The sequence below is a fragment of the Triticum dicoccoides genome, chromosome 2A (genome assembly GCF_002162155.2).
Source record: "Triticum dicoccoides isolate Atlit2015 ecotype Zavitan chromosome 2A, WEW_v2.0, whole genome shotgun sequence".
Classification (NCBI taxonomy): domain Eukaryota; kingdom Viridiplantae; phylum Streptophyta; class Magnoliopsida; order Poales; family Poaceae; genus Triticum; species Triticum dicoccoides.
This window is the reverse complement of record NC_041382.1, coordinates 743,396,284-743,407,091: the sequence shown is the minus strand read 5'-3', so window position 1 is coordinate 743,407,091 and position 10,808 is coordinate 743,396,284. Positions and strand designations below refer to the sequence as shown.

The 10,808-nt window shown below is 46.3% G+C and overlaps 1 protein-coding gene across 1 annotated transcript; it reads right to left on the bottom strand.

Annotated features, from left to right (window-relative positions):
• Positions 1–404: 404 nt before the first annotated feature.
• LOC119356854 (glycerol kinase-like) lies at positions 405–4,600 on the bottom strand. Its single transcript, XM_037623843.1, has 4 exons — positions 4,199–4,600; positions 2,525–2,746; positions 1,446–2,439; positions 405–867 (listed from the first exon to the last, which is right to left on the bottom strand). Exons 1-4 carry the CDS (start codon positions 4,342–4,344, stop codon positions 625–627), a joined length of 1,605 nt encoding a protein of 534 aa, XP_037479740.1. The 5' UTR covers positions 4,345–4,600; the 3' UTR covers positions 405–624.
• Between the last annotated feature and the right edge of the window lie 6,208 nt (positions 4,601–10,808).

Sequence of the window (10,808 nt, the reverse complement as noted above, 5' to 3'; positions counted from 1 at the left end):
GTCTACGGACTACGGGTGAAATACCTTCATAACGATATTTTTCTTATATATTATATACAAACTAGATTTACAAATACTTTGCCATATTTTGCTGAAGGAGTTCGATAATGCACTAGAGTTTGTTTTTGTTTTTTTCATAAAGCATGCAGTAGAACTTGGCATGGTATGGTGTTGCAGCCTCTGCCGTCACGAAGTAGGGAACTAGGTAGGGACGTGTACTTGTGCTGTGGGCAACTCAGGATGCACGGCTTCTGCTGGCCTACGAAAGCCTAATTACAAAGCTGCATATTTCTACAAACTTAGGACAAACCTAGATCTGCAAATACTTCCTCCGTAAAGAAATATAGCGATCTAAACACTCTTATATTTCTTTACGAAGAGAGTATATTTTAAAACAGATGAAGTATCATGAAACTGAATTTTGTTACTCCACAAGCACTTCTCTCTGAAGAATCCAGATGCTCCTGTACTTATAGATATACAAGGACATTTATGCTCCAATTCTTCCTATATAAAGCCAAAGAAAAATCCCACCGAAATAATGTACAACATACCATTTATTTGTCGACAAACATGGGCTGGCACACACTGATCCAATTTTGCCGCGCAACAAGGTGTAACAAACTAGAGAGAAAGGTCAGCCAGGTCAAATGATCTTGAAACCGCCTTGTTCCAGGACTCTCCTCTCTTCTTCCTGTGTGCGTCATCTAACTTGGGGCGGAAAACCGTTGTGTTCTCCTTGTGCAGGCCTGCGAATATCTCCTCCTTCGTCCAGACTCCGGCAGCTAATCCTGCTGCGTATGCGGCTCCAAGGGCTGTCGTCTCGGTGTCGGCTGGTCTGACAACAGGGCTGCCCAACAAATCAGCCTGCAGGTGTGTGCATACAATCGTCAGTCATCTGATGGAACTTGATGAGTTCTTACACTTGCAAAAAAATACTACCACAAAAACCAGCTCAGCAGCAAAACAGGCTGTGTGGTAAAGTATTATACGAAATTAAGTAAAACTATTCAGTACACAAGCTTGGGTTTCCTGCATTTCAGATGTAATTGGAATTTTTTTAAAGAAAGATAAATTCACATTGTGCAAATCGGCCTGCAGGTGAGTCCTTACACTTGCAAGAAAATGTACCTCAAACACCAGCTCAGCAACAAAACAGTCTGTGTGCTAAAGTATTATACAGAAATAAGTAAAACTATTCGGCAGGTAAGCTTGGTTTTCCTGCATTTCAGGTGTAATTGGGAGTTTTTTTTTCAGAAAGATTAATCCACATTGTGTAACCATCATTCTTTTTCTAGAACATGTAACTACTCCATATTATGGGACAGAGGGAGTATCTGTTTATCCAGCAATATGATGAACCACTAACAGATGTATTCCACTACAGTTTTTCTTTATATAGAAGAAAAGGAACTGTTGAAGGGAAGTAGACACAATTTCTTTACCTGGATCTGCATGAGAAGGTTGTTAACAGTAGCACCACCATCGACACGCAGCAAGAATTCCCCTTCTGCACTCTTGACTTCTCCTGCCTCCCCAGCATCCTTATGCATGGAGCTGAGAACATCATTCACCTGAAAGCACATACTCTCGAGCACTGCTCGAGCAATGTGCCCCTTGTTTGTGAACCTCGTGATTCCGATACAGATCCCCCTCGCGTCATCCCTCCACCATGGCGCGAACAATCCATTGAAAGCTGGCACAAAGTAAATCCCACCTGAATCTTGCACACTTTCAGCCAATCCTTCAATTTCTGATGCTGAGGAAATGATTCCAAGGCTGTCCCTCAACCACTGAACTGCTGCACCAGCAATTGCAATTGAGCCTTCTAAAGCATAATTAGTGGGTGCATCTGGGCCAAGCTTGTAAGCAATAGTGCTAAGAAGACCGTGGGTAGACTGTGTGACCTCCTCCCCTGTGTTGAGAAGGATGAAGGCACCAGTTCCGTAGGTGCTTTTTGCTTCACCTTTCTGGCATAGCTGCCCAAGCATCGCAGCATGCTGATCTCCTAAACAGCCTGAGATGGAAACACCAGCCAAAGGGAACCCACTGGAAACCACACCAATTTTCTCCGAGTTACTGATAATCTTTGGCAAGATGCCGGCAGGAATGCCTAATGCCTCAAGTGTAGGCTTGTCCCAGTCAAGTGCCTTTAGATTCATAAGCATTGTGCGTGCTGCGTTCGAGCAGTCTGTGACATGCTGCCCAACTAACTCCTTTCCATCACGGTCTTTCCCACCAATGCCTCCAGTGAGGTTCCAGATCAACCAGGTGTCGATTGTGCCAAATAATGCATCACCAGCCCGGACTGCATCCTTGACAGCGTCAACATTCTCCATCAACCATAATAACTTCAGAGCACTGAAGTAGGTACTGATTGGTAAACCACATGTCTCCACAAAGTGGGTTCTGCCACCTGATAGCTCACTTTCCAGTCTCCTGAAGAGGGGAGGCATTAAACAGAATCAGAACACTAAACAACATAAAAATGTTAACACAAAGTGGCAGATGGATAAAAGGAGACCTGCAGATAGAGCTAGTGCGAACATCCATCCACACAATTGCATTGTAGAGCGGAAGGCCTGTGGATTTGCTCCACACAACGGTAGTCTCCCTCTGATTTGTGATTCCAATGGCCTTCAAACCAGCATCCACATTAAGTCCACTAGCTGCAGCCTTTTCGAGTGTCTTTGCCATGCAGACCTTCACGCTCTCCATGATCTCCATAGGATCATGCTCAACCCATCTTGTAGTTCACAAATACAAAGATGATAAAAGTTAGAAGTCATCACCTAACTGCAAAGTTAAGGGATGGCAAACAACAGTACAACGAAAACTCCCAGCACTTTACACAGGAAGATGGCACTACAGACCGTGAACACAATCAGATAGCATAGAACATCACAACATCTAGCAAAGTTCGGTATGGCATGTTTCCCTTTTTCACATATTGACTAATAAATGGAAACAGCGGCGAAACTTATAAAATATTTAATGTCACTTCAGAAGCCAGTTTACAGGTAAGAAACATTTAGTCAAGTGGAGAGTAAGAATATTTCAGTCCTAAAAGTGCATCGAGTTAACTAGTACCAGAAGTGCATTACATTTGAATGCAAGGCCAGTCATTGATCAGACCCTTTTCAAGTTTTCAGTGAACATGTAGAAGGAAAATGAAATATGAAAACAGAGTCGGGCTAGTCATATGCCACAACTGTTAACAACATCGAACTGCTCTGTCATAGAAAAACCTCAATCCTTAACAACTTCTTTTTGTGATTGTAAAGTATGGAAATGTTATCCAGTAGCCTCTCAATCCATCTAGGCCATAGGTTTACGCACTCGAGACAACAACTCATTTTAGAAGACAGCATCACAGCAACTCTTAATGTAAGAAAAGAGGTGTCAGTGGGCAGTCTCACTCGCATCTAAATAATTTAAGAGATAGCCTATAAAGCAAGCAAGACTGGGACTTCCATGACTCCATTGAATCAGGAAGTCAACTATCATGCGTACTATCTTCTAGGAAAACAAGCAATATTTATCTATCATATCCCAAAACTATTCATAACACTACACACTGTAGAGTCCAAAGGTTCAGTAGAGTAGCTTGCTGTGCTTAAAAATGAGTGAACCATCCTGGTTACTACTATGTAGCACTAGAAAAGCTTGAAGCCATCGCAAATCAATCAAGTGAAGCACATGAACCTAATTCCGGCATCACATCTAGTCCTAGCTAGCAATCGAATCGTCAGATTAAAGCGCGCAGCACCTACTGGACAAATCTGAGACACTGAATGAGTTTACAGTTAAGACTGAACTTTCGTACTCGACATAAACAGGAGCATATAACAGACACAAAGGTAGAGCTTCAGACATAAATCGGTTGATCCTAACTGTGACATCAGATAGCACCTAAATTGACAACTGGGTCATCAAAAGCACACAGTACCAGCTTGCCAAACCACCTGAACCACTGAAATGACATGACAGTTAGGACTGTACTTTGGCACTCGACAAATCCAGAGCGTAGCAACCAAAAGGGCGGCACAGCTTAACTAGAAATTCGCTAATTCCGTCCTGTTCTACCAACCACCCGAAGAGGGCGATGAGGCCCCAAAAAAATTCCACGGGCACGCGCACGTGGAGCGGATCAGACGACGGAATTGGCAAAGGGATGGTGGTGGTGCGCGGCGCTTACCCGGCCTCCGGGTAGTGCTGCTTGAACTCGAGCTGGTGGGAGGCGACGGGGCTGGCGTGGCGGTCGTAGATGATGAACCTGGTGCTGGTCGTCCCCTGGTCGATCGACGCCACGTACACCTCCTCCTCCTTCCCCTTCCCCGCCATGCTCGCAGAGTCACAGTCCCCCCACACGCCCCAGAGGAAGCTCGCCGGGAAACAAGCGCTGAACCCTCCGCCGGCGGGCGGACAGAGGGGAGCGGCGGGGAGTGGAGTGAGCCGGTGGAACAAGCGAGGAAGGGGAGGGCGTGAGACTGGGAGGCAGTTGGGAGCGGGGGAAGAGAAATTATAGGGAGGGAGGTGAGGAAGGGTGGGTGGGTGGATCCGATTGGGAGGGAGGTGGACGATGGGCTGGGCGTGGAAGTCAATGACTATCGCCTTGTCTGACTCTGATCTGGGACTGGTAGCTCGCCTCTATCTCCTCGCGCTCTGCTCGGCTCGGCTCGGCGCGGACAAAAATCCCGTGCTTTTCTCCCCCAGGAAATCTGGGGATGCCAGTCCAGTTGGGACAATGGGCAAGAACATAGTCTACTAACTTACATGCTTTCATAGACTATGTTACTATCTTCATAATAGATAGGAACATCTATGTAGTGTCATGCAACAATGTATTTATTAGGTTAAAGACTCGTTGTTTCTTGGAACGTGTGATGTTTCGATAACTTAGCTAGTTACCACAAACACCTCTCTCTTCATTAAATATGTGACACATAAACAAAGTTGTATTGAAGTGTGTGATGTTACTCCTAAGTTCCTCCCCATTGTGACCAGGCTAAGGATAACGGACGGATCCGTCCACGGAAAGGCGACGAACGTCGTCGATGCAATCATGTGGAGTACGAAATTTCCTCCGGCGGCTAGAGGCGAGTAAACTAGCAGTTGGCGTGACGCAGGGCATGACAGCGAGTGAGGCAGGGGAACATTACGAAACATGCGAACCGAAGGTGACAACATCGGAGCAAATATGAATTACAGTAGTCCTTTCTTCCAGACATAAAAAGATCGGGGTCAGAATTCTTTGTCTTTCTTTTAGGGATAGAATTCATTATCTGCATCAACTACTTTGCTTGCTACTGATAGATGTTTATTTTTGTGGAGCTAACAATTGTATTGTATGTGCTTACCCCGCAAAAAAAAATGTATGTGCTAGTTATTTATTGGCTTGTTTGGACACGAGCATAGTTTATGGCCACGACGCAAGCAAGCAAGCAAGCAAGCAAGCAGAGATAATGTAAAGTGCGGTTGGATGGCCTCACTCTCACCTATAGATTACCACATGATTTTCCGGGTCGTGAGCCGCTGATTCGATGTAATCTCATCTCCGAATGAAAGTCTTCTCCACGCACGGCCTACGCAAAATGAGCAAATCATCATGCTGTGCTTCTGCTCCCATCAAGGTGAGTGAGTCGACGGAAGTAAGGGGGTGGTTGGGTGCTTTCGTGAGCATACAAGCTGCGAGTAGTAGTGAGCACACCGAACGCGTCGGCGTGTAGTACGCCATCACAAGCCTCCAAATTGGGCAGCGTCGCCCCGGGATTGTAAACGGTCTCCGCACGCATACGCAGCAATCGCAAGCCCTTGCTTGCCGTGCGTGTGTAGCTAGGATATGCCGAGGCGACAGATGCAGCAATCAGCAAAAAACCAGAGGGCGCCCCTATATTTCGCGTTCAGCAAGAGGGGAGGAACCATTGCTAAACGGGAGACCGAGATGGGACGGCTGAGAAGCGCCGGAGGCCACATCCACCTTTTTCTGTTTTTCGTTTTTGTTTTTGCTTTATTTTTTGTACTTTTTTATACTTTTGAATATTCTAAATACATATACTACAAATAGCACTATAAAATGCATTTGAAAAATGTTGAACAAATATTCGGAAAATATTGAACAACTATTTGAAAAATGTTAATCAAGCATTCCAAAAATATTTAACGTGTATAGAAAAGTTGTTGATCATGTATTAAAAAATGGAGATTTTTTTATCATCTATATAAAAATGTTAATCAAGAATTTGGAAAACATGTTGAACAAGTATTTAAAAAATGTTAATCAAGCATTTGGAAAATTTTAAGTGTGTATAGAAAAATGTGAATCGTGTATTAAAAACGATGAATTTTTTTTATCATGTATGGAAAAGTATTAATCAAGCATTTAAAAAATCTTGAACAAGTGTTTGAATAATGTTAATCAAGCATTTGAAAAATGTAAATGTATAGAAAAATATTGACCAAGTATTAAAAAAAAGTAATCTTGTATTTGAAAAATGTTAATCAAAAATTTTATTTTTTAAATGTGTATTAAAAAATGTTGACCGTGTATTAAGAAAATGTTAAATTTGTATTGAAATAATGTTAAATGCGTATTATAAAAATGTTGTTGACATATAAAAGAAATGTAGAATGAAAAACCAAAACTGAAAACCGAAAAAGAAACAAAATAAACCAAAGAAAAATAAAATAAAAATCTAACAAACAAATGCAAAACGGATGAAAAAACAAAAAAACGGACGAAATCTAAGAAATAAATAAATAAAAATGATTAAATAAAGAAAAACAAAAAAGACCAATGAAAACCTAAAAAAACGAATAAAAAACAAAGAAATCAGTGAAAACTGGAAAGAAAGGAACGAAGAAAAAGGAAAACAAAAAAACCATTGAAATCCGAGAAAAGAAACATAGAAAACAAAGAAAAAACAAAACCGATGAAAACACAGTGAGGAAACGAAGAAAAGACAAAGAAAACGAAAAAAACAAAAGAAAAAACACGATGCGTGAGAACCAGCGAACTCTCTTGATCGAACCAAGCTAACAAAAACGGGTCGGGCCAGTTGCTATAGTGCGTGAGGAAAGCTTCAACGAGATGGAAGAAACGCACGTTAATGAGAGATATTGTCCTCGCGAAAATCAAAAGGTAGTACGGGCCTAACAGTGGAAGAGGCCCATCAGTATCATATGCTAAAAAGAAGCCCACGAAACAATAATCCATCAAGCCTCGTTGTCGACCCGGCGGCGGAGGGGCTCACTTTCTGTCGTCGCCGGCAACCGGACACACACATACAGTTTGATGCGCGGCGGGTGCGCATCCGGCCAAGGAAGCGGTGTGGATATCTCCCAATACCTCCTGCAGATCTCGACCTTGACATACGGCCTGATGCGCGCATCGTTGAGGAAATCGTTAACTGGTAGCTGCTCGGTCGGCTGGTGAGTAGGGGATTAATAGGCTAATCGGCAAGTTAACCGGCCATCTAACCAATTAATCGAACGATTTATCGGGTAATCGGCTACTCGAGAACCCTATGAGTAGGGATTAATCGGCAAGTTAACTGGTTAATTGGATGAATTCTTGAACAGGGGATGCGCGGCGGGGCGGCGGCCGGAGAGATGTAGAAGTCGGCGGGGGCGGCGGCCGGAGAGATGTAGAAGTCGGCGACGCTCCTCGGCCCGTGGAACCAGAGGACAAGCCCGCTTCGTGGTCGTGTTTGGTCATCTTGCCGGGGATTCACTTCCACAACCCTATGGTGGGTAACGGCGGCGGCCAGCAGGGTGCTCTAGGGCTTGTAGGGGTTGCAAGGGGCACAAAGTGGGACGCGGCTTCCCTGGCCTGCCGTGATGCCCACTGACATGTGGCTTCGGACCCACACGTCAGTGGCTCAACATCAAGGGGCCGTACGTCAGAGGATCCTGCTCCCACAAAGGGGGTGTGGAAGGCAGCACTACACACAGTTAATCGTGTTGGGCCTTCCCTTGGGATAGACGGAGCGGCTCAGCAAAATCAGAAAGTAGTAGTAGGGGCACTAACCGCGGAAGAGGCCCATCAGTAGCAATGCGGCGACAATTCTAGAAAGAAGCCCATGAAACAAATAATCCATCGGGCCTTGTTCTCGACACAGCGGCGGAGGGGGTTACTTTCTGCCGTCGCCGGCGACCGGACGCATGCCGGCACGCGCCTGCAACAGCGCGAAATCCCTGGGCAGGACACTGGGCCAGAAGCCCACGCGTGCCTTCCTCAGCGGCTGGCACGACGGCGGCTGCAGGGGCGGAGCCAGGATTTAGACATAGGAGGGGCCAAGCCAAGTTGACAAAAAAATCTAGCGCAATTTTTTTCTTATAGTACTATAACAAGGTCGTGCTTTGATGCTATATAAACATGTACATTTGTTTTGGTTTAAATTTGACTCCATGATTGATAGTAAAAAGGAAGATATTAACAATTTCATCAGGAGGGATCTTAGCTGTTAATTTTCAATTTTTCTTTTTCAAAAAAGGGTTTCCCCACCACATTCTATTAGAAAAAAGAGGCATCTGGTAATTATCTTCCTATGTAGATTATCAAGCAATAACAAAGCATGCCGTCTCACATTTTACTTCTAATACATGTGTTCATAATTTTAATATAAAAAAATCCGCTTTGCACTTGCCGTTGAGATAGGGAGAGTCATAACTAATTGCAGCAACATGCTTTGAAATGAATTAATCCTGATGATATTTGGTAATTAGCGCATTTCTCTTCATAGCGGCTGAACTGAAGTTTCAAAACTCACTATATTGTCTATAAGTTTGTCATATGAAATTTTTGCACCACATATAGAAACTAGTCTATACGATAATTTGCATTACGGTGATTTCTAGAACAAATACAATATAGAAACTCTGACGGCATCACAGATCACCCAAACAAAGTAAATAAATTCTGTTGTATAAGTTCAACACATGCAAAATAAAGAATTGAGAAAGAATCGATACATACAAAATAAAAGCGGACGAGGCCATCTGGCCATTAGCGGGCTTTCTAATGGGCCCTTTGCCTTTCCCAGAATTTACGTTTACGTGATAGGGGGGGACCAGGTACAAGTGTTCACCCTTGTTATCGCTAATTACCTTGACGCTGGTAAGTGCTTGCTCGATCATTAGGGGGGCCATGCCCTCGGATGGCAGCGGTCGGGCTTCGTCTGGCGGCGGTGCCTGTCGAATGAGCGCCGAGCCGCCACTGCGGAGGAGCGCTCGCATGGGCTGTGGTCATGTGTTCCTTGATCTATCTCCTTTCGGTTGCTATTTCAAGGTGCATCCTCGATTTCTTTTGAATCTTCGATTCGGTTTGTGAATTTGGTAGTCTAACTTCCTAATTATATACAGCCATTTCCTGAGCCTGATAGTCATCTCAAGAATCATGTGTGTGCCTGACTATCTTAATCCTCATATGGTGTTGTTATAACTTGAATATACTATGTCTGCACCAAATGCTCTCTCTGACTAATTTTGGCCATCCAACTTGTTAGACTATGTATAGCTTCTGTACCTATGTACGTATTGTAACAGAACCATTATATATAATGAGATAAGCCACCCCTAGAGGGTTGTGCTGGTTCCCAAAACTTATTGTCTTACATGGTATCACGCTAGGTTACGATCGCTTCCGCTTCTAAACCCTAATACCCGCACCGCCGCCGCAGCCGCCGCCGCCTTCACCGCCGCCGTTGCGCCACCGATCGCGCGGCCGCCATGTCGAGCGCCGCCACCACCGGTTCCATTGCTGCGGGCTTCCTCCCGGCCTCTCTTGCGGCTCTGCTCAACCTCCCGCTCGATGCCGTCTCCGTTCCCGCTCCGATCGGGACAAGGAGCATCGGCTCCGTCTTCTCCACCCCGCCGGCACCCTCGCTCGGGCGTGATCTCGTGGTCCACATCGCGGCGCCGCCGTCCGCTGCGGACTCCGCAGGCGTCGTCCCGCCGCTCCTGCCGCAAGCGGATCACACCGCCCCGCTGGCGGGGTTGGCGGCGTCCGCCCCGGCTGCGGGCCTTGCGGCGTCCGCACCGGCCGTGAGCTTTGCGGCGCCCGCCCTGGCTGCGGTCCCGCCTCCTCCCGCATCGGCTTCGGTGCCTCCGGCTGCCTCCATGGTGTTTGCACCCCAGGCAGCCTCCTCGATGGGATCGTCTTCGCCGCCGCCGTTTCACTTCGGTCATCTCATCACCATCAAGCTCTCCGCCGACAACTACATCTTCTGGCGTGCGCAGGTTCTCCCGCTCTTGGGGAGTCACTACCTGCTAGGCTACGTCGACGGATCGCTTCCCTGCCCACCCGCGCTGGTAGACAGCGTGCACGGTCCGGTCTACAATCCGACCCATCGCGTCTGGACGGGGCAGGACCAGGCGAACCTCTCCTCCATCCAGGGGTCGCTCTCGCCGGTAGTTGCCGGCCTTGTTGTCTTCGCGAAGACGTCTCATGAGGCCTGGACCATCCTTGAGCGCACCTTTGCAGCGCAGTCCCAGGCTCGTGTCTCTGCACTCCGTCGTCAGCTTGGAGAGTGTCAGAAGCTTGACTCCACTGCCACTGAGTTCTACAACAAGGTCAAGGGCCTCGCCGACACATTGGCCTCCATTGGACAACCCCTAACCGACTCCGAGTTCAACTCGTTTATTGTCAATGGTCTTGATGAGGAGTATGATGCCTTAGTCAAGATCATCAACGAGCGGGGCAACTCGACACCCATGCTGGCACACGAGGTTTTCTCTCGGCTCCTTCTCACTGAGCAACGGGTCAAGACTCGCCGCACCAGGGGCACTGGCTCCCTCTCGGCCAACGC

Excerpts from the sequence above, each read along its gene's own strand:
- LOC119356854 (XM_037623843.1), bottom strand. The coding sequence starts at position 4,344 with ATGGCGGGGAAGGGGAAGGAGGAGGAGGTGTACGTGGCGTCGATCGAC. Across the intron at positions 2,747-4,198 it reads CAGCACTACCCGGAGGCCGG|ATGGGTTGAGCATGATCCTA; the intron begins GTAAGCGCCGCG and ends GTGAACTACAAG. Across the intron at positions 2,440-2,524 it reads CGCACTAGCTCTATCTGCAG|GAGACTGGAAAGTGAGCTAT; the intron begins GTCTCCTTTTAT and ends TCCCCTCTTCAG.